This window comes from Saccopteryx leptura, chromosome 1, assembly GCF_036850995.1.
Source record: "Saccopteryx leptura isolate mSacLep1 chromosome 1, mSacLep1_pri_phased_curated, whole genome shotgun sequence".
NCBI lineage: Eukaryota > Metazoa > Chordata > Mammalia > Chiroptera > Emballonuridae > Saccopteryx > Saccopteryx leptura.
Genome location: NC_089503.1, coordinates 251,941,997 through 251,964,968, shown reverse-complemented (window position 1 = coordinate 251,964,968; position 22,972 = coordinate 251,941,997). Strand labels below are relative to the sequence as shown.

The following is a 22,972-nucleotide window of genomic DNA, read 5'->3' as shown; positions in this document are numbered from 1 at the left end:
GCACTTGGCAGAGCCCAAAATATCCAGGCTGGGCCTTAGGAGACAGGACATGATTCTCAGGCAATGAGGTTACCAACCCCTCACCACCTCTCTGTGCCTGTCTTCTCACTGAACCAGTATGTTAACAGAACTCAACTCACAGAGTTGGTGGGAGACATACTAGGTTCATGTGTATAAAGCACTCGATAATGCCACAGTGAGTAATCAGTGCTTTGTTATTATTACTATATCTTTAAAGGTTCTAACCTGGCACCTAATACTTAGCAGGTGCTCAATAAGTGGGCATTATTATCAAAGGCTCAAGCTCATTTTCCGTCTTAAGAATGTGGTTTTAGCCTGACCCGTGGTGGCTCAGTGGATCACGCATTGACCTGGAACACTGAGTTCGCCGGTTCAAAACCCTGGGCTTGCCTGGTCAAGGCACATATGGGAGTTGATGCTTCCTGCTCCTCCTCCCTTCTCTCTCTCTCTCTCTCTCTCTTCTCTAAAATGGATAAATAAATAAAAATAATTTAAAAAAAGAATGTGATTTTAAAATTTTCTTTGAAAGTCTAATATATATTAAATTCACTGCTTTTTTTTTTTTTTTTGGATCTTTCCGAAGCCAGAAACGGGGAGGCAGTCAGACAGACTCCCACATGCGCCTGACCGGGATCCACCCGGCACGTGACCAGAGCCACTCTAGCACCTGAGGCAGAGGCCACAGAGCCATCCTCAGCGCCCCGGCCAACTTTTGCTCCAATGGAGCCTTGGCTGCGGGAGGGGAAGAGAGAGACAGAGAGGAAGGAGAGGGGGAGGGGTGGAGAAGCAGATGGGCGCTTCTCCTGTGTGCCCCGGCCGGGAATCGAACCCAGGACTCCTGCATGCCAGGCTGACGCTCTACCACTGAGTCAACCAGCCAGGGCCTCACCGCTTTTATTATACATATGTATGAAGTTTATTTTATTGTGGTAAAATATAAATAACATAAAATTTTCCACTTTAACCATTTTTGAGTGTACAATTCAGCATCATTAAGTACACCCACATTGTTGAACAGCTATCACCACCCACCATCATCCCCAGAAATTTCTCATCTTCTCAAACTGAAACTTTGTCTGCATTAAACACTATCGTCTTTCTCCCTGCCCCAGGCCCTAGCACCCACCATTCCATTTTCTGTCTTATAAATCTGACTCTTCCAGGGATTTCATATCAGTGGAGTTACAGAGTTCCATATAAATTGCATTATTTGTTGAAAAGACTGTTCTTTTCTCATTAAATGGTCTTGGCACACTTGTCAAAAATCATTTGACCCATGTATGTGAGGGTTTATTTTTTGGGTTCTCTAATCGATTCTCTTGGTCTGTTTGTCCTTTTGTATTTGGCTTATTTCATTTAGCATAATGTTTTCAAGGTTCATCTATGTTGTAGCATGTGCCAGAATTTTCTTTATAAGACTGAATAATATTCCATTGTATGCATATATACCACATTTTCTTTATCCATTCACCCATTTATGGACAAGAGTTGTTTTCACCTTTTGGCTATTGTGAATAATGCTGTTATGCACATTGGTATACAAGTAACTATTTGAGTCTTCATTTTCAATTCTTTGATGTATACATACCTAGAAGTAGAATTGCTGGATCACATGGTAATTCTATACTTATATTTTCTGAGGAGCTGCCAAAGCATTTTCCACAGTGGCTGTACCATTTTACATTCCTACCACCAATGCACAGGTACTCCAATCTCTCCGTGTCATCACCAACTCTTGTTATTTTCCTTTTCTTAATAATAGCCATCCTCATGGGTTCTCAGTAGTGTCTCACTGTGGTTGATTTGCATTTCCCTAATGACTGATGGTGTTAAACCTCTTCTCTCGTGCTTGTTTGTCCATCTGTATATCTTCAGAGAAATGTTTATTTAAGTCCTTTGCCTACTTTTTATTTTTTTATTTTAAATATATTTTTTTAAAATTTCTTATTTATTTATTTATTCATTTTAGGGGGGGAGAGAGAGAGAGAGAGAGAGATAGAAGGGGGAGGAGCAGGAAGCATCAACTCCCATATGTGCCTTGACCAGGCAAGCCAGGGTTTTGAATCAGCAACCTCAGTGTTTCCAGGTTGATGCTTTATCCACTGCGCCACCACAGGTCAGGCCTTTGCCCACTTTTTTTTTTTTAATTTATTTATTCATTTTAGAGAGGAGAGACACAGAGAGAGAGAGAGAGAGAGAGAGAGAGAGAAGGGGGAGGGAGGAGCAGGAAGCATCAACTCCCATATGTGCCTTGACCGGGCAAGCTCAGGGTATTGAACCAGCGACCTCAGTGTTTTCAGGTTGATGCTTGGTCCACTGCACCACCACAGGTCAGGGCCTTTGCCCACTTTTTAATTGCTTGTTTTTTATTGTTGCATTTTAGTTCTTTATATTTCTAGATCTTAACCTCTTAACAGATACGTGATTTGCAAAAATTTTCTGTTCTGTGAATCGCATTTTCACTCTCTGAATAATGAATGTTCTTTGAGGCACAAAAGTTTTTAATTTTAATGAAGTTCAATTTATTTATTATTGATTGATTTTATCTAGAGAGGAAGGGAGAGAGAGAGAGAGAGAGAGAGAGAGAGAGAAGAACATCAGTTCCTGTATATACCCCAACCAGGGATCGAACCTGCAACCTCTGTGCTTTGGGATGAGGCTCTAACCAACTGAACTATCTGGCCAGGCCTCAATTTATTTTTTATTTTGTTGCTTTTGCTTTTGGTGTCATATCCAAGAAATAACTGCCAACCCTGACCTGACCTGTGGTGAGGTAGTGAATATAGCATTGACCTGCTGAGGTTGCTAGTTCAAAATCCCGGGCTTGCCTGGTCAAGGCACATACAAGAAGCAACTATTGTTAGTTGATGCCCCCCCCCCCAGTATCTCTCTTCTCTCTAAAATCAATAAATAAAATGAAAAATACAAAAAGAAAGAAATCACTGCCAAATCCAATGTCATGAAGCTTCTAAGAGTTTTATAATTTTAGCTCTTATGTTTGTCTTTGATACATTTTGAGTTAATTTTTGTATAAGGAGTACAGCAGGGGTCCCCAAACTTTTTACACAGGGGGCCAGTTCACTGTCCCTTAGATTGTTGGAGGGCCAGAGTATAAAAAAAAACTATGAACAAATCCCTATGCACACTGCACATACCTTATTTTAAAGTAAAAAAAAAACAAAGCGGGAACAAATACAATATTTAAAATAAAGAACAAGTAAATTTAAATCAACAAACTGACCAGTATTTCAATGGGAACTATGGGCCTGCTTTTGGCTGAGATGGTCAATGTCCGGTTCCATATTTGTCACTGCTAGCCCTAACAAGTGATATGATGCGCTTCCGGAGCCGTGAGGCATGCCTCCTGCATCACCGGAAGTAGTACTGTACATGAGCGACACCGTGCTTTGTAGCGCTGCCATATACAGTACTCCAGGAGCACAGGATGTGGATGCTGACTTCTCACTGACCACCAATGAAAGAAGTGCCCCTTCCGGAGTGCGGCGGGGGCCAGATAAATAGCCTCAGGGGGTCACATGCAGCCCGTGGGCCATAGTTTGGGGACCCCTGGCGTATAGTAATGATCCACCTTCATTCTTTTCTTTGTGGATAATTTTTCCAGCATCATTTGTTGAAAAGATGGTTCTGTTCTATTAGTCTTGGCATGCTTGTCAAAAATTGTTTGACTGCCCGACCTGTGGTGGTGCAGTGGATAAAGCGTCGACCTGGAAATGCTGAGGTCGCCAGTTTGAAACCCTGGGCTTGCCTGGTCAAGGCACATATGGGAGTTGATGCTTCCAGCTCCTCCCTCCTTCTCTCTGTCTCTCCTCTCTCTCTCTCTCTCTGTCTCTCCCTCTCCTCTCTAAAATGAATAAAAAAAAATTGTTTGACTATGTGAGGGTTTATTTCTGGGCTCTTTAATTGATTTCATTGATCTATATGTCTGTTTCTGCAGTACCACACTTTTTTTTTTAAGTGAGAGGAGGGGAAATAGACAGATTCCCACATGCGCCCCAACCGGGATCCACTTGGCAACCCCATGATACTCAAATCAACCAAGCTATACTCAGCACCTGAAGCTGACACTTGGACCAACTGAGTTTTCCTCAGCGCCCAGTGACAACGCTTGAACCAATCAAGCCACTGGCTGCGAGAAGGGAAGAGAGAGAGAAGGGGAAAGGGAGGGTAAGAGAAGCAGGTGGTTGCTTCTCATGTGTGCCTTGACTGAGGATCAAACCTGGGATGTCTGCACATCAAGCCAACACTCTATCTACTGAGCCAACTGGTGAGGGCCAATACCACTCTGCTTTGATTACTGTAGCTTTACAGTAAGTTTTGAAAACAGGAAGTACAAGTCCTCCAACTTTTTTCTTCTTTTTCAAGATTGTTTTGTTTAGTTATGGCCCCTTGAGATTCCACAAGAATTCTAGTAAGGACTTCATTTTAATTTTTTCAAAGAATGTTGTTGGGATTTTGATAGGGATTCCACTGACTCTGTAGATCACTCTGGGTAGCATTGATATCTTAATCTTAAGTCTTCCAATCCATGAATATGGAATGTTCCATTTATTTTTGTTTTCTTTCATTTCTTTCAACAGCATTTTGTACTTTTCAGTGTGCAATGCTTTTTGCTTAAGTTTATTCCTAAGTATCTTATTAATTTTGATGCTATTATAAATGGAATTGTTTTCATAATATCTTTTTTTTTTTTAAGTGAGAGGAGGGTAGATAAGACTCCCACATATGCCCACTGGGATCCATCCAGCAACCCCCATCTTGGGCCAATGCTCGAATTAACTGAGCCAGCCTCAGGTGCTGAGGCTGACACTCGGACCAACTGAGCTATCCCCAGTGCCTGGGGCTGATGCTCAAACCAATTGATCCACTGGCTGTGGGAGGGGAAGAGTGAGAGAAGGGGGATAAGGGCAGACAGTTGCTTCTTTTGTGTGCCCTGACTGGGAATCGAACCCAGCACATCCATATGCCAGGCCAACGCTTTATCCACTGAGCCAACCAGCCAGGGCCATAATATCCTTTTTGGATTGTTCCTTGTTAATATATAGAAAAACAACTGATATTTGCTAAATTATTTTATTAGTCAATTCCAATAGTTTTGATACATGTAATTCCACCACTGGCTTCTTTCTCTTAGCAAAATTCATTTGCTACTCATCCAAGTTGTTTTGGGTATCAGTACTTAATAAGGAAATTGTAGTTTCTTTTCTACTCTCACAGAACACTCCTGACACCAAATGTGTGTGATTTTTCCCCCCATACGAACCAATTCTCCCATTCTCTGTGGACATCAGCTAAGCCAACTACAGTTTAATTTAATTCTGACACTAACTGCCAGGAGTTAGTGTAGATCACAGAGATGAAGGGCTCAATCCCACAAGACTGCCCCCATTGCAGACACTAGTCTCAAGTCTAGGTTGTCACCTGTGCTTGTGACTGACTGGCTATAAATAGAGGTTCCCACAATCTCCTCCTCAGGTTAGAAAATTTGCTAGAATGGCTCACAGAACCAGGAAAACCATTTACTAGGTTACTGGTTTATTATGAAAGATACAACTCAGGAAGAGCCAGAGATGTATACAGCACCTCTGTGTGCTCACCAACTCACAAGCTCCCTGAACTCTGTCATTTAGGGATTTTGATGGAGGTTTCATTATGTAATCATGACTAATTAAGTCACTGGCTATTCCATTTGTGATTAAGTCACCCTCTAGCCTCTCTCCTTTCCCTGGAGGTCCAGGAGTGGAGCTGAAGGTGACAACCTTCTAATCAACCCTGGCAGGCAGCCCCATCCTGAGGCTGTCTGGGAATCCCTAGTAGGCAGTCATCTCATTACCTTACAAGAACACATTTTTCACTGTTAAGATTTCCAGGGTTAGGAACTTTGTGCCAGGAAACCATGGCAGAAACCAAATATATATATATACCTTACTATTTCCCAATAGTTCTTTTTTCTTTTCTTATTCCTGAATAGTATTCCATGGTGTGGATCTGTTGCAACTTATCCATTCACCTACTGGCACACGTTTGGTTTTGCTGTTTTCAGAATTTAGTGATTACAAACAGAAAGAACTTCTGTAAACATTGGTCAGCAGGTGAATGTTTTGAGTGGAAATATATTTACATTCATCTTGGGTAAATAGATAGGAGAAGATTTATAAGTGTATGTTTAATTTCATAAGAAACTGACCAACTGTCTTCTGGAGTGGCTGTGCCACTTGGCATTCCCACCAGCAATGAATGTGGGTTCCAGTGCTCCACATCCTTGTCACCACTTGGTATTATCGTCAGTTTTTGTTTGTTTCTTTGTTTTAGTAATCCACTAGGGGCGAAGTGATATTTCATGGCTTTCATTTGCATTTCCCTAAGGACAAATGATGTTTCCTGTGTTTATTTGCCCTCTGGATATCTTGGGTGAACTGTCCAAACTTTTGCTCATTTATTGAATTGTTTATCTTCTTCTGAGTTTTGTTTTGGGTTTTTTTTGGTATTTTTCTGAAGCTAGAAACGGGGAGAGACGGTCAGACTCCCGCATGCGCCCGACCGGGATCCACCCGGCACGCCCACCAGGGGGCGACGCTCTGCCCACCAGGGGGCGATGCTCTGCCCCTCCAGGGCGTCGCTCGGCTGCGACCAGAGCCACTCTAGCGCCTGGGGCAAAGGCCAAGGAGCCATCCCCAGCGCCCGGGCCATCTTTGCTCCAATGGAGCCTCGGCTGCGGGAGGGGAAGAGAGAGACAGAGAGGGAGGAGAGGGGGAGGGGTGGAGAAGCAGATGGGCGCTTCTCCTGTGTGCCCTGGCCGGGAATCGAACCCGGGACTTCTGCACGCCAGGCCGACACTCTACCACTGAGCCAACCGGCCAGGGCCTCTTCTGAGTTTTGAGAGCTCATTATATATTCTAGATCCAAGTCCTTTGTCATGTATTTTCTCCTTGTCAGTAGCTTGGCTTTTTATTCCCTCAACAGTGTCTTTTTTTTTTTCCCACACTTCTTTTCTAAGTGTCTTTTTTTAAATTATTTATTTATTTATTTATTTATTCATTTTAGAGGAGAGAGAGAGAGAGAGGGAGAGAGAGAGAGAGAGAGAAAGAAGTGGGGGAGGAGCAGAAAGCATCAACTCCCATATGTGCTTTGACCAGGCAAGCCCAGGGTTTCGAAACGACGACCTCAGCATTCCAGGTCAAGGCTTTATCCACTGCGCCACCACAGGTCAGGCTCAACAGTGTCTTTTTTTTAATGATTTTTATTTCTTATTGATTTTACAGAGAAAGGGGAAGGATGGGGAACAAGAAGTATCAACTCATAGTTCACTTTAGTTCTGCACTGCTTGCTTGTTGCTTGTTGAAGGTGCCTTGACTCAGCAAGCCTGAGGTTTTCAACAGGCGACCTTAGCATTCCAGGTCAATCCTCTATCCATTGTACCACCAAAGGCCAAGTGACAGTGTCTTTTTTCACATGGAATTTTTTACAGTGTTTTTTAAGGTTTTTTTTGGAGTTTTTCTTTCTTTATTTTAAAGAAAATGAATTTTTCATCTTTTTAAAATTATTTTTCAATTATAATTGATATACAATATATTAGTTTGAAATATACAACATAGTGATTAGACCTTTATATAGCTTATGAAATGACCACCCTGGATAAGTCTAGTACTCACCTGGCACCATCTATAGTTATTACAAGAGGATTGATTTGACTATATTTCCTATGCTGTACATTACACGCCCATGACTATTTCAATAACTGCCAATTTGTACTTCCTAATCCCTTCCACTTCTTCACCCTGCCCCAAACTGCTCCCATATGCAAGCCATCAGTTTGTTCTCTGTATCTATGAATCTGTTTGTTTTGTTTGCTCATTTGTTTCGTTCTTTAGATTATACATGAGTGAACTCATATGATATTTGTTTCTGACTTATTTTACCTAGTATAAAACCCCCTACATTCATCCATTTTGTTGCAAATGGTAAGATTTCATTCTTTTTCATGACTAAATAATATTCCATTGTATATATGTACCACAGCTTTCTTATCAAGTCTGTTGGTGGACACTTAGGTTGCTTCCATATTGGCTATTGTAAATAACACTGCAGTGAACATAGGGGTGCATATACAGAACAGGGTAAAAGTAGGTTTACAGTTGTAAGTACATGAAACACAGTTTATTCTTGCATTATTATTGTATTGTTCTCTATATGAAAACTGTAATTCTACTTTTGCCCCACCTTGTATCTTTTTAAATTAGTGTTTTGAATTTCTTAGGATAAATATCCAGAAGTGGAATTTCTGGGTCACAAAGTAGTTCTATTTTTAAGTTTTTTAGGAAACTCCATAGTGATTTCCACAGTGGCTGCACCTATCTGTAATCCCACCTGCAGTGCAGGAGGGTTTCCTTTTCTCCACATCCTCATCAGCACTTGTTGTTTGTTAATTTTTTTTTAATTTTACTTATTTTATTTATTCATTTTTAGAGAGGAAGAGAGAGGATAGAGAGACAGAGAGAGAGAGAAGTGGGGAGGAGCTGGAAGCATCAACTCCCATATGTGCCTTGACCAGGCAAGCCCAGGGTTTCGAACCGGCAACCTCAGCATTTCCAGGTTGACGCTTTATCCACTGCGCCACCACAGGTCAGGCTGTTTGTTAATTTTTTGATGATAGCCATTCTGACATGTATGGGGTGTTATCTCATTGCAGTTTTGTGGGTTTTTTTTCTTTTTCTTTTTTTAGTGTTTTTCTTTATTTATTTACAGAGACAGAGAGAGAGTCAGAGAGAGGGATAGACAGGGACAGACAGACAGGAATGGAGAGATGAGAAGCATCAATCATTAGTTTTTCGTTGCACATTGCAACACCTTAGTTGTTCATTGATTGCTTTCTTATATGTGCCTTGACCGTGGGCCTTCAGCAAACTGAGTAACCCCTTGCTCAAGCCAGCGACCTTGGATTGAAGCTGGTGAGCTTTTGCTCAAACCAGATGAGCCCGCGCTCAAGCTGGCTACCTTGGGGTCTCGAACCTGCATCCTCTGCATCCCAGTCGGACCCTCTATCCACTGCACCACCACCTGGTCAGGCTCATTGCAGTTTTAATTAGCATTTCTATGATGATTAGTGATGAACATCTTTTCATATGTTGGTTGGCCATTTGTATGTCCTCTTTGGAGAAATTTCAGTACAGGTTCTCTGCCCATTTAAAAAATTTGATTGTTATTTAGGTGTCAAGCTGTATGAGTTCTTTATTTTGCATATTAACCCTTTATCATTGGTAAATATTTTCTCATTTGATAGGCTATCTTTTTGTTTTTGTTGATAGTTTCTTTGCTGTCCAAAATTTTTCAGTTTTGTATAGTCCCATGTATTTATTTTTTTCTTTTGTTTCCTTAGACTGTGGCGGTATATCCAAAAATACACTGTGTCCGTAAAGTCATGGTGCACTTTTGACTGGTCACAGGAAAGCAACAAAAGACTATAGTATAGCAATGTGAAATCTGTACCAAATAAAAGGATTGATTTGACTATACCAGTTCTATGTGGGCTCACGCACAGATATTTTAGGGCTCCGTAGGTAGCTATCCCGTATAGCCTCTACAGACTCATCACTGACTGATGGCCTACCAGAACAGGGTTTCTCCACCAAACTGCTGGTTTCCTTCAACTGCTTATCCCACCGAGTAATGTTATTCCTGTGTGGTGGCACTTCGTTATAAATGCGCCAATATTCACGTTGCACTTTGGTCACGGATTCTAATTTAGCGAGCCACAGAACACACTGAACTTTCCTCTATACCGTCCACATCTCGACTGGCATGGCCGTGGTCTGCTCCGCTGTATACATGGTGTTACATCATCATCTGCGCATGCCACATGCTGCCACATCATCCTACAGAAACTGGGAGGGTTTTCCTTTTATTTGGTGCAGATTTCACATTTCTATCATCTTTTGTTGCTTTCCTGTGACCGGTCAAAAGTGCACCATGGCCTGACCAGGTGGTGGCGCAGTGGATAGAGCGTCGGACTGGGATGCGAAAGGACCCAGGTTCGAGACCCCAAGGTTGCCAGCTTGAGCGCGGGCTCATCTGGCTTGAGCAAAAAGTTCACTAGCATGGACCCAAGGTCACTGGCTTGAGCAAGGGGTTACTCAGTCTGCTGAAGGCCCGCGGTCAATGCACATATGAGAAAGCAATCAATGAACAACTAAGGTGTCGCAATGAAAAATTGATGATTGATGCTTCTCATCTCTCTCCGTTCCTGTCTGTCTGTCCCTATCTATCCCTCTATCTGACTCTCTCTCTGTCCCTGTAAAAAAAATAAAATAAAATAAAAAATAAAAACAAAAGTGCACCATGACTTTATTGACACACTGTATATTACTAAGAGCAATGTCAGGCCTGACCTGTGGTGACGCAGTGGATAAAGCATTGACTTGGAATGCTGAGGTCACCAGCAAAACACTGGGCTTGTCTGGTAAGGCACATATGACAAGCTATCAATGAAAACTTAGGCCCTGGCCGGTTGGCTCAGCAATAGAGCGTCGGCCTGGCGTGCGGGGGACCTGGGTTCGATTCCTGGCCAGGGCACACAGGAGAAGCGCCCATTTGCTTCTCCACCCCCCCCCCCTCCTTCCTCTCTGTCTCTCTCTTCCCCTCCTGCAGCCAAGGCTCCATTGGAGCAAAGATGGCCCGGGCGCTGGGGATGGCTCCTTGGCCTCTGCCCCAGGCGCTGGAGTGGCTCTGGTCTCGGCAGAGCGACGCCCCGGAGGGGCAGAGCATCGCCCCCTGGTGGACAGAGCATCGCCCCTGGTGGGCATGCCAGGTGGATCCCGGTTGGGCGCATGCGGGAGTCTGTCTGACTGTCTCTCCCCGTTTACAGCTTCAGAAAAATACAAAAAAAAAAAAAAAAAGAAAACTTAGAGTAAAGCAACTACTCTTTGTTCCCCACCTTCCTTTCTCTGTAAAATCAGTAAATAAAGTCTTTAAAAAACAAATAAAACAATGCCAGAGTTTACTCCTGTGTTTTTTCTAGAAGTTTTATGGTTTTGAGTCTTACAATTAAGTCTTTAATCCATTTTGAGTTTATTCTTGTATATGGTATAAGAAAGTGGTCTAGTTTCACCTGACCAGGTGGTGGTGCAGTGGATAGAGCGTAGGACTGGGACGCGGAAAACCCAGGTTCGAAACCCCTAAGTCACAGGCTTGAGCACGGGCTCATCTGGTTTGAGCAAGGCCCACCAGCTTGAGCCCAAGGTCGCTGGCTTGAGCAAGGGGTCACTCGGTCTGCTGGAACTCCCCCACCCCGGGTCAAGGCACATATGAGAAAGCAATCAATGAACAACTAAGGTGCTACAGTGAAGAATTGATGCATCTCATCTCTCTCCCTTCCTGTCAGTCTTGTCCCTCTCTCTGTCACACACACACACACACAAAGTGGTTTAGTTTCTTTATTCTTTTGCATGTATCTGTACAATTTTCCCAATACCATTTATTGAAGAGACTATCTTTACCTCATTGTATATTCTTGCCTCCTTTGTCATAGATTAATTCACCATTTAGGTGTGGGTTTATTCTTTGCTTTCTTTTGTTTCATTGATCTTTGTCTGTTTTTACGCCAGCACCATGCTGTTTCTCTCTCTCTCTTTTTTTATTTTTAGATTTTATTTTATTGATTTTAGAAATGAGAAAGACAGAAAGAAGGAGAGGAGCGGAAAGCATCAACCTGTAGTAGTTGCTTCTCGTATGTGCCTTGCTCCAGCAAGCCTGGGGTTTCGAACTGGCAACCTCAGCATTCCAGGTTGATGCTCTATGCACTGCACCACCACAGGTCAGGCAATACCATGCTGTTTTTTGTTGTTGTTGTTTTGTATTTTTCTGAAGCTGGAAACGGGGAGGCAGTCAGACAGACTCCCACATGCGCCCGACCGGGATCCACCCGGCATGCCCATCAGGGGGCGATGCTCTGCCCATCGGGGGCGTCGCTCTGTCGCGACCAGAGCCACTCTAGCACCTGGGGCAGAGGCCAAGGAGCCATCCCCAGCGCCCGGGCCATCTTTTGCTCCAATGGAGCCTCAGCTGCGGGAGGGGAAGAGAGAGACAGAGGGGAAGGAGAGGGGGAGGGGTGGAGAAGCAGATGGGCGCTTCTCCTGTGTGCCCTGGCCGGGAATCGAACCTGGGACTTCTGCACGCCAGGCTGACGCTCTACCACTGAGCCAACCGGCCAGGGCCAATACCATGCTGTCTTGATTCTTATGGCCTTGTAGTGTAGTCTGATATTATGTAGCATGATTTCTCCAACTTTGTTCTCCTTTCTCAAGATTGCTGTGACTATTTGAGGTCTTTTGTGGTTCACATAAATTTTAGGATTTGTTCTAGTTCTGTGGAAAATGTTATTGGTATTTTGAAATTGCATTGAATCTATAGATCGTTTTGGGTAGTAGAGACATTTTAACAATGTAATTCCTCCATTTATTTGTATCTTCTTCAAGTTCTTTCTTCAACATCATAATTTTCTGAGTACAGGTCCTTTACCTCCTTGGTTTAATTTTTTTTGTTGTTCCTAGGATTTTTTAAATGTAATTGTAAACAAGATTGTTTTCTTAATTTCTCTTTCTGATAGTTTGTTATCAATATATAAAAATGCAAGGGGTCCTGGCTCTGGTGCCTGCTGAGACCACCCTTTGGATGTGCCTTTTGTGCAGATAGTCAAGTGGTGCTCTATTGTGGTCTGAAGCCGGCCACTGGGTGTGTTGGTTCTGGGGCCTCTTGGGATGGGCTCCAGTGCAGGCCCAAGTCAGCTGTGGCCTGTGCCTGGCCCTAAGCCACCTGGAAGGAGCTACAAAGCCATCCACAGTTGACAGCTGCCTTTGTTGGGCCGGGAAGTGCATGGAAAGGGCAATGCTAGGAACTGAGGCCAGCTACCACCAGTTCCAGGCCTGGGGACTCAGTAGGAGACACAGGCACACGAAGGCCAGCTGCTGCCTGCCTGGGGCCTGCGGACCTTTAAGAGTTTTTAGGAAAAACTCTGCAACACAGGCCGAGGCTGGCTGCCTCTGAAAAAGCCTCTGAAAGTGGCTTGGGTGTTGTGAAGTTTGGTTTTTTATAATTTTTAAATTTTTTTATTTTTTATTTATTCATTTTTAGAGAGGAAAGAGAGAGGGAGAGAGAGAGACAGAGAGGGAGAGAGAGGAGAGAGAGACAGAGAGAGAGAAGGGGGGAGGAGCTGGAAGCATCAACTCCCATATGTGCCTTGACCAGGCAAGCCCAGGGTTTCAAACCGGCGACCTAAATATTTCCAGGTCGATGCTTTATCCACTGTGCCACCACAGGTCAGGCTGAAGTTTCTTTGTTTTTTTTTTTGTTTGTTTGTTTTTAATTATTTTTATTTATTTATTCATTTTAGAGAAGAGAGAGAGAGAGAGAGAGAGAGAGAGAGAGAGAAAGAGAAGGAGGGAGGAGCAGGAAGCATCAACTCCCATATGTGCCTTGACCAGGCAAGCCCAGGGTTTTGAACCGGCAACCTCAGCATTCCAGGTCGATGCTTGATCCACTGCACCACCACAGGTCAGGCAGGCTGAAATTTGTTTTTAAAGAAGTTTGAATTTTTTTTTTTAATGAGACGGGGGAGGCAGAAGCGGACTCCCACACGCGCCCCGAAGGAATCCACCTGGCAAGCCCACTAGGGGATGATGCTCTCTCTGCCCATCTTGGCCCTTGCTCCATTGCAACCAGAGCCACTTTTTTTTCTTTTTTTTTTTCGTGCCTGAGGTATAGGTCATAGAGTCATCCTCAGCGCCTGGTGGAGCCAAGTCGCTCTAATTCAGCTGGCTCTAATTGAACCTTGGCTGCAGGAAGGGAGGAGAAAAGAGAGAGAGAGAGAGAGAGAAGTGAGAGGGGCTGTAGTGGAGAAGCAGATGGGCGCTTCTCCTGTGTGTCCTGACTGGGAATCGAACCTACGACATCCACATGCTGGGCCAACACTCTACCACGGAGTCAACAGGCCAGGGCCAGAAGTTTGAATTTTTAAAAAATTTTTATTGATTGGCCCTGGCCAGTTGGCTCAGTGGTAGAGCATCGGCCTGGCGTGCAGGAGTCCCGGGTTCGATTCCCGGCCAGGACACACAGGAGAAGTGCCCATCTGCTTCTCCACCCCTTCCCCTCTCCTTCCTCTCTGTCTCTCTTCCCCTCCTGCAGCCAAGGCTCCATTGGAGCAAAGTTGGCCCAGGCGCTGAGGATGGCTCTGTGGCCTCTGCCTCAGGCGCTAGAATGGCTCTGGTTGCAACAGAGTGACACCCCAGAAGGGCAGAGCATCACCCCCTGGTGGGCGTGCTGGGTGGATCCCGGTCAGGCGCATGCGGGAGTCTGTCTGACTGCCTCCCCGTTTCCAACTTCAGAAAAAATACAAAAAAATACAAAAAAAATTTTAACTTTCTTCCTAAAATTGGAATATCTAGTAATTCAGAGCCCCAGCTCCACTCTGCTTTTTTGTGTTGGTTTCCTAGCCCTTTTGAACATTTTTGGGAGGAATATGCTCTGACGGGTCAGGCAGGCAAAGGGAAGCAGTTAACATTTTGGTCTAATGAGTCACAAGACTTGGTTTTGAATGCTGACCCCATCATGGTCTTGCTGTGTGACTCAGAGCTAATCATTCTCCTCTCTGAACCTCATTTTTCATCTGTAAGAAAGAGTCAGTGAAATCCCTCCCAACTCCTCACATCCCAGAAGTAGCCTATAAAAAAGGCTCAGTGTATGGAAGCTATCATCACTGTCCTGTTCTAAGAGATTTCAAACTAATTTCTGAGCAGAGGAACTATTCAAATACAACTTTATGCTGACTTGCAATAGGTAGGATGGGAAAGGGGAGGGCTCCATTTCATCCCTCTACTCCCTTGAATGCCTCCCCATAACATAGCCTGAAGTCTGCTCACTAGTCTAACCCCTTCATTTTAACAGGCATGATTCTAAGCATTTTTCCTGTGTTAATGCTGGTCACCTGAATGACCTGAGGTAAGTGGTGGTTGTGTTTATTGTGTGAATAAGGAAACTAGCATTCAGTAATTTCCTCCAAGTCATACAGCTGGGAAGTAACATTGCCAGTGTCTTCCTTCTTCATGCTGAGGGTCTCAGTCTTGTCAGTGCCCCCAGGCTGAGGTCCCATTGTCTCCCTTCTCTGAAGCTGTGTCTCTGTTCTAGTCTATATCACCATTCCAGCCATACCAGTTTCCTTGCTGGCCCTCAAACAAAAACTGAGTTCTTGCTCGACCAGGTGGTGGCACAATGGATATAGCGTCAACCTGGGACACTGAGGACCCAGGTTCAAAACCCCAAGGTCGCTGGCTTTTATGTGGGATCATAGACATGACCCTGTGATCTCTGGCTTGAGCCCAAAGGTCACTGGCTTGAAGCCCAAGGTCGCTCGCTTGAGCAAGGGATCACTGGCTCTGCTGGAGAACCCCCCACCCCTGGCAGTCAAGGCACATATGAGAAGAAATCAATGAACAACTAAAATGTCACCACTATGAGCTGATACATCTCATCTCTCTCACTTCCTGTCTGTATTTGTTTCTCTTTTGCTAAAAATAATAATAATAATAACTGAGTCCTATCCCAGGGTCTTTGCACTTGCCTGTTCCTTTACCCTGGAGTGCTTTCTACTCCGGACCCATGGCCTTCCTTCTCATTTTTCTGGCCCTGCTCAGATGTCACCTCCTCAAACAGACCTGCTTCAACCATAGCAGCTAAAACCAGCTCTCCAGTAAATTGCAGTCATCCATCTATTTTTAATTCTCTTTGAGGCACAATTCATGTATTTATATATTCATTCATTCATTTATACATTTTATGATTCATTCATTCATTCATTTACTGGGCATCCTCTATGTCAGGGGTCCCCAAACTACGGCCCGCGGGCCACATGCGGCCCCGAGGCCATTTATCCGGCCCCCGCTGCACTTCCGGAAGGGGCACCTCTTTCATTGGTGGTCAATGAAAGGAGCACATTGACCATCTCATTAGCCAAAAGCAGGCCCATAGTTCCCATTGAAATACTGGTCAGTTTCTTGATTTAAATTTACTTGTTTTTCATTTTAAATATTGTATTTGTTCCCGTTTTGTTTTCTTACTTTAAAATAAGATATGTGCAGTGTGCATAGGGATTTGTTCATAGTTTTTTTTATAGTCCGGCCCTCCAACAGTCTGAGGGACAGTGAACTGGCCCCCTGTGTAAAAAGTTTGGGGACCCCTGCTCTATGTGCTAGACCAGGGGTCTCCAAACTTTTTACACAGGGGGCCATTTCACTGTCCCTCAGACCATTGGAGGGCTGCCAAATACAGTGGTCTACTCACTGACCACCAATGAAAGAGGTGCCCCTTCCAGAAGTGCAGTGGGGGCTGGATAAATGGCCTCAGGGGGCCGCATTGCGGCCCACAGGCCGTAGTTTGGGGACGCCTGTGCTAGACCATGTTCTTGGCCCAAAGGATACAGCAGTAAACAAAGCAGACAAAAATCCCTAATCTGGAGCCTGACCAGGCGATGGTGCAGTGCATAGAGCATCGGACTGGGATGCAGAAGGACCCAGATTCGAGACCCCCGAGGTCGCCAGCTTGAGCACGGGCTCATCTAGCTTGAGCAAAAAACTCATCAGCTTGGACCTAAGGTCGCTGGCTCCAGCAAGGAGTTACTCGGTCTGCTTAAGGCCCCCGGTCAAGGCACATATGAGAGAGCAATCAATGAACAACTAAGGTGTCGCAGTGTGGAACGAAAAACTAATAATTGATGCTTCTCATCTCTCTCCATTCCTATCTGTCTGTCCCTATCTGTCCCTCTCTCTGACTCTCTAAAAAAACAAAAAACAAAGAAGAATCCCCCCCCAAAAAAAACAAAAAAAAATTCCTAATCTGCAGTGCTTAGTTCTAAAAGGGAAACAGTAAAGAAGTAAAATATAGATTATGTCCCATAAGCCTGACCTGTGGTGGTGCAATGGAAAAAGCATTGACCTGGAACACTGAGGTCACCGGTTCGAAACCTTGGGCTTGCCGGTCAAAGCACATACGGGAAACAACTACTACTGCGTCCTGCTTTCCCCCCCTCTTTCTCTCTCCTCTCTCTAAAAATCAATAAATTAAAAAAAAATAGATTATATCCAGTAAGCAATATATTTGTTTTTATTTTTCCATTGATTTGAGAGAGATAGAAGCAACAACTCATTGTTCCACTTAGTTTCCATTTAGTTGTGCACTTATTGGTTGCTTCTTATATGTGCTCTGACTGGGGATTGAACCATCGACCTCAGAGCATTGGACAATGTTCTATCCACTGAGCCACCTCGCTAGGGCTCGTAAGCAGTATTCCAGTAAGGCAGAAGGGAAATATGAAATATTGGGGCAGGGCTTGAAATTTTAGATGGATTGGTCAGCAGAGGCCTTCCTGAGGAGTTGACATTTGAGCTGAAGTCCGAAGGAGGTAAAAGAGGAGCCACTGGAGATCTGGGCAGGGTAAACAGCCTGTGCAAAGGTCCTGAGACAGGAATGTATATGGAATGTTTAGGGACTAGTGAGGAGGCCGTTTAGCTGGAGCAGCATGAGTGAGGGTTAGAGTGGGAGGTCACAGGCCAGGTCTTTGTGGACCACAGTGAAGACTTGGGCTTTTCCTCTGAGTTGGGCACTATAAAGGGTTCTGAGCAGAGGAGGGATGTGACCTGACTCAAGCACTACAGGCTTCTTCTGGCCACTGAGGGGGAAACAGACTGAAGGGCAAAGACAGGAGCCAGAGACCAGAGAAGAGGTGAATGGACTGGTCCAGGCAAGTGATAAAGGGTGCTGGTCAAAGAGGGGCTGAAAAGTGGACCAATTCTGAATAGAGTTGGGCAGCCAGATTGATTTTAGGTGCAATGGAAAAAGTAGAATCAAGGAGAACCCCACAACTTTTGGGGTGTGCATTGTTATTAGGTTAACCTGTTTGTAGTTCAGCCTGGGCCCTCCCCATGTTGTCTCTATGAGGGACAGATCATGGTCTGTCTTTATCACTGCTGTATTCCTAGCACCTACAACAGGGCCTGGCTCACAAAGGCTCTCGGTAACTTCCATTTCTGCAGTTCTTTGTCTCCATCTCTTTCGGGGTGTCTCTCCCTTCAGTATCCTCTGTATGCCCCCATCTCTGCCAGGAATTCTTCTGGCCCCCTTATTCCTCTTAACCTCCCCAAATGCCATCGTAGTCCCCCTAACCCCTGTTCCCGCCTGCCCTTGCAGCTTCGAGGCAGAGAATGGGTCCACTACATCACCAGGCCGCAGCCCCCTGGACTCGCAGGCGAGCCCGGGCCTCGTGCTGCATGCTGGGGTGGCCACCAGCCAGCGCCGTGAATCTTTCCTCTACCGCTCAGACAGCGACTATGACATGTCACCCAAGACCATGTCCCGAAATTCATCAGTCACCAGCGAGGCGTGAGCACTTCCTAATCCCACCTGCCAGCTCTTATGGCCTTATCATAAGCTATCCTTCCCAGCAAGGAGAGGGGGCATGTCCAAGCCCCCAGACCTTTCCTCCCCAGAGAAGGGAAAAGAGCCCCCTTCCCTTTATCAAGGGCTCAGTCCCTTCATGGCATGCCTACCCAGTGACTGCCCCCCACCCAGCCACACTAAGCCCCTTCCTCAGTCCCAGCCTCCACCCTTGTCCATATAGTCCCCACCCACCCAACCTACCCATTGCCTGCTGGGACCAGGCCCCATCTCAGCCTGTGTCTGCAGCAAGGAGGAAGCACTCCCAATTTGAGTTCCTCTCTACCGATGCTTCCTCCCAGTGTTGTCCACCTCTGCTGAGCCTTCTCTTCCCTCCTCCAGCCTTTCCTAAACCAGCTTCCTTTATCATGACCACCTATTGAGGCATGAGTACCCCCAGACCTGCTCAGCCCCCTACCCTCTCATTGGATCCTCCAGCCCTGCCCCTACCCATCAAGGTATCCACCTCAGAACTTCCCTAAGTCCCTTCCTGCCCTACTCTCCTCCCTACCTACTGCTCTCAGCTGTGTGTTCACCTACCCCCCCCAACCTGAGCCCTTCACCCTGGCTGTCATTTCCTTCAGGAGTAGCCCCTGCAGCATGTTCACCCTTGTGAGGTGTAAGTGTCCTCTCTCCACACTCCATGGAGCCCCTCCCTGCTCACCAGTCTCCCTGGGCCCAGCCCCCACAGAATATCAACCCTAGAGAGTTGCTTTTCTGGCACCCCAACCCTTCTCCTCCCAGGTCCTCTGGCGTCCCTCACTTACCCCTGTCCTTGATCATAGGTATGCTGAAGACCTCATCGTGACACCATTTGCCCAGGTGAGATGCCCCTGCCCTAAGGAGGGAAAGGGCTCCAAACCTCCCCGCACTTGGGGACAGGGACCCAGCCCCAGCTACCTTCTCCTCACTGCTGCCCCTGGTCCCAGGTGCTGGCCAGTCTCCGGAGTGTTCGCAGCAACTTCTCACTCCTGACCAATGTGCCCATTCCCAGCAACAAGTAAGTCGAGGCTGGGCTCCAACGACCATGATCATGAGGCTAAGTATACCTGGGTTCCACTCTCAGCCCTGCTGTGTGACCTCAGGCAGGTACTTGGTCTCTCTGAGTCTCTGTTCTGGCAACAGTTCCCTCTGAGCCATTGAACCATTACAATTCAAATGCCTAAGACATAGAAACTTTTATAAAGAAAGACCGAGGGGTCCAGATACAGAGTGGTAAGGTCACAGGTGGCCAGGTATGCAGCCTTGGGGCCACTCCTACCCTCATGCCAACTTGTTGGGCAGATAGTATTCTCTGGTGCCTCTGTTCCTCCTCTATAAAATGGGAATTTAATAGCTCCTCTATTAGATAGCTGCTGTGAGGAATAGAGAAGATGATGTAGAAAGTACTAGAACATTGCCCAGCACATAATAAATTCTCCCTAAATATGAGTAGTTTTTATTTTGGGTCAGGGTGTGGCTAAGAGCTGCTGGTCCCTCTGGGAGTCAGAGCAGGTGGGGGGGGGGAGCAGAACTTTGGAGACACAAGACCTGACTCTTCCACTGATCCGCCATGTAGTCTCCAGGAAGCTGGTTCACCTCCTTTAGCCTCAGTTTCATTGTCTGTAAAATGGGTTCTTCTGGGTTTCTGTTAGAGGCTGCAGTTAGAGTACATGGTAGCATGCCTGGGACACACTGAGCTCTCAGAAAAAGGAATATCAGCACTATTCATAGAAAGGGAGTGGCAGGGATCTGGAGGGGCCCAGGCTGGCGCTGGAGCCCTATTTCTTTGCAGGCGATCCCCACTGAGTGGCCCAATCCCGGTCTGCAAGGCCACACTGTCAGGTAAATAAGCCCAGGGGTAGTGGAAAAGGGTCCTTATTACTGCTCCAGTAGGGGTTCCTCACCCTGGGTGGTTGACTCATTCTCTTTCCCAGCACCCCACTCACCTGGCAGACCCCTATCACCATGGGCTGGGGCCTTTGGTCTGCCTGTGGATCCTCTCAGTCACCACCCCTGCTGCCCCTTCTCCAGAGGAGACGTGTCAGCAGTTGGCGCGGGAGACATTGGAGGAGCTGGATTGGTGTCTGGAGCAGTTAGAGACCATGCAGACCTACCGCTCAGTCAGCGAGATGGCGTCCCACAAGGTGTGTGAGCCTTGGGTTGGCAGGGAGGAGCCTTAGGGGTGAGATCATCAACTGGCTGGAATCTGTGGACGGACCAACCATAGGGCGGGGCCAATCCCTGGATAGGGGCCTATGGTGTGGGGTTATTCCTGGGCAGTGCCTGTGGGGTGGGGCATGGGGCGGGGCTAGCAACAGGGTGGGGCCAGTGGGCAAGGCCAATCCGTGGATGAGGCCTATAGGGCGAGGTCAATTTCCAGGCGGAACCAATCCTGAGTCACAGTTTAAGGATTTATAGTTCATATGGATTTTGACTTCTCCCAGGACCTAGGGATCCTGGTTTTTGTGTGTCTTTGTGTGTATGTTCATGTGGCTAGACATCTGTCCGTAGACAGTCATCTTTCTTGGAGTGCGATTGTGTGCTTGTATGGTCTACAGATGCATATCTGTGACTATGGGTCTGTGTGGCTGTGAATTTGTTGGCTACACATTTGCAGCATAGGGTGGGGGTGTGTTTCAAGAGGTTCTGTCAGAAGTGGTGTACAGAGGTGTAGCTATGGATGGTATGTGGGTGTGCACAGGCGATCATGTGGGGTTATGTGGGTCAATGCTGGAGGGCTGTGTATGTCTACGGATATGAGTTAGTCCACACTTATAGTGTGTATCTCCATGCATTTGTGACTCTGTGTGTGTATATGTGTGCACGTGTGCTTGCAGGGCTGCAGGGGAGGGTGCAACGCTTCCATGTACAGCTGTGCAGATTGTGCACTGCACAACTCCAGGGGGCACCAGTCAGAAAGTAGGCAGTGTGGATGATAATGCTTCCTGGAGTTGTGCGGCATGGTGGTAGCCCGTGTGGGAGGATGCATATCAGGAAATGAGTGTACAGATGGGGGTATCTGTGGTAGCGGCAGTGTATATGCCTGTGGGTGGAGATTTGTTTGGGAACATACAAGTCTGAGGGTGGCTGTGTCCCTGAGGGTGTGTGGGTATCTGACAATGTGACTGGATCTCTGAATGTGAACCTGCAAGTGTGTGTCTGTGATGAGTGTGTGTGTGTGTGTGTAGGTATTCCTTTATGGATTTGTCAGGGTATGTTTGTGTCTAAGGCTACATGGGTATTTGTGTTTGTTTGAAAGTGTGTCTGCTGGTGTGTTGAGTATGTGTTTATAAGTGTGTCCAGCATCTGGGCGTTTTCCTTTGGTGTGTGTCTCCACATTGAGTGTGGGTCTGTGTTCTTAGAAGGGGTGTGTCTGAAGGCATTTGTATCTCTGTGTACTCAACTGTATACCTATAAATGTATAGGTATACATTTGTTGCACCTTAGAGTTGTGACTGTAGATGTGTGTGCATGTGGTCAGTGTAAGGCTGAAAGCATCTGGGTATCTGCTTAAGTGTGTCAAGTGTCTGGCTGTGTTAGTGTGGAAGGTGTGTCTCAGAGTGTTTATATGTCTGAGAGTGTGTGGAGCACCTGGGTGTGTGTCTTTGTCTCTGGGTGTGTCCATGGAGGGGGCATGTCCTGGAGGGGGTAGGTACTGCCCTGCCTGTCCTCCGCAGCCCCACTTGGGTCCTTGCTGAGTCTGTGGGCTCTGATGCCCCTTTAACGCCCCCCCACCCCCGGCACCAGCTGACATCACATGCAGCCTGCCAGTGCTGCAGTGAGCAGGCACACACACACAGGCGCACTCACAGAGCCCAGAGCCTCTGAAGCCGCCTCCTGGGACCCTCGCCCTGCCCCTCATGGGCAGGGGTCCCTGGCCACCTCCTGCCACTGCTGTGGGGGGCCCATAGGGGCCAGGGGCTTGCAGACCATGTAACTAGGGCTGCCACTGGGAGCGCGGAGGGGAGGGGAGCCCCCAGCCCTGCTGGGCCGGCCCAGGCCCCTCCGCGGCTCCCCCTTTTACTGCCCACCTGCCCAATACCCCACCCCCGCCCCAGACGGTGGCTGTTAACCCAGGACTCCCCAAGCTCAGTCTCTGTGAGCGGCAGCCCTGTGCAGGGTTAAGACTCCAAGATGCCCTTGGTGGATTTCTTCTGCGAGACCTGCTCCAAGCCATGGCTGGTGGGCTGGTGGGACCAGGTAGGGGACCTTGAGGTGGTTGGTGGGCAGGAGACCTGGCCATGGCACTCTGACTTGTGACCCTTCAACCCCTGGTCTGGACTTGTGTGTTCAGCTGTGCACGTGTGTGGTCTGGAGATCAATGCTTATGACTATGTCTCTGTGTGTGGCCCAGGGTTGGGAGTAAATGGTGGGTGGCTGGGGGTGTGGGTCTCTCTGGGTGTGACTGTCAGTACATACATGTGTGTCTGCAATAGTGTGGGGCTGCCTGACTATATGCTTATTTGCCTGGGTCATG

The 22,972-nt window shown here is 46.6% G+C and overlaps 1 protein-coding gene across 8 annotated transcripts in view; it reads left to right on the top strand.

Annotated features, from left to right (window-relative positions):
- The window catches only part of PDE4A (phosphodiesterase 4A), a 52,657-nt gene that overhangs the window by 18,098 nt on the left and 11,587 nt on the right, over positions 1-22,972 (top strand). For 4 of the 8 annotated variants that reach the window (XM_066346500.1, XM_066346490.1, XM_066346497.1 and 1 more), the window contains exons 2-7: positions 14,974-15,027; positions 18,268-18,459; positions 19,299-19,335; positions 19,443-19,513; positions 20,288-20,337; positions 20,527-20,639. In XM_066346500.1, the coding sequence (XP_066202597.1) occupies positions 14,974-15,027; positions 18,268-18,459; positions 19,299-19,335; positions 19,443-19,513; positions 20,288-20,337; positions 20,527-20,639 (517 nt within the window). Of the gene's footprint in view, positions 1-14,973; positions 15,028-18,267; positions 18,460-19,298; positions 19,336-19,442; positions 19,514-20,287; positions 20,338-20,526; positions 20,640-22,317; positions 22,696-22,972 lie in introns of those variants that run through there. The other 4 variants (XM_066346494.1, XM_066346498.1, XM_066346496.1 and 1 more) reach the window with 2 other exon arrangements.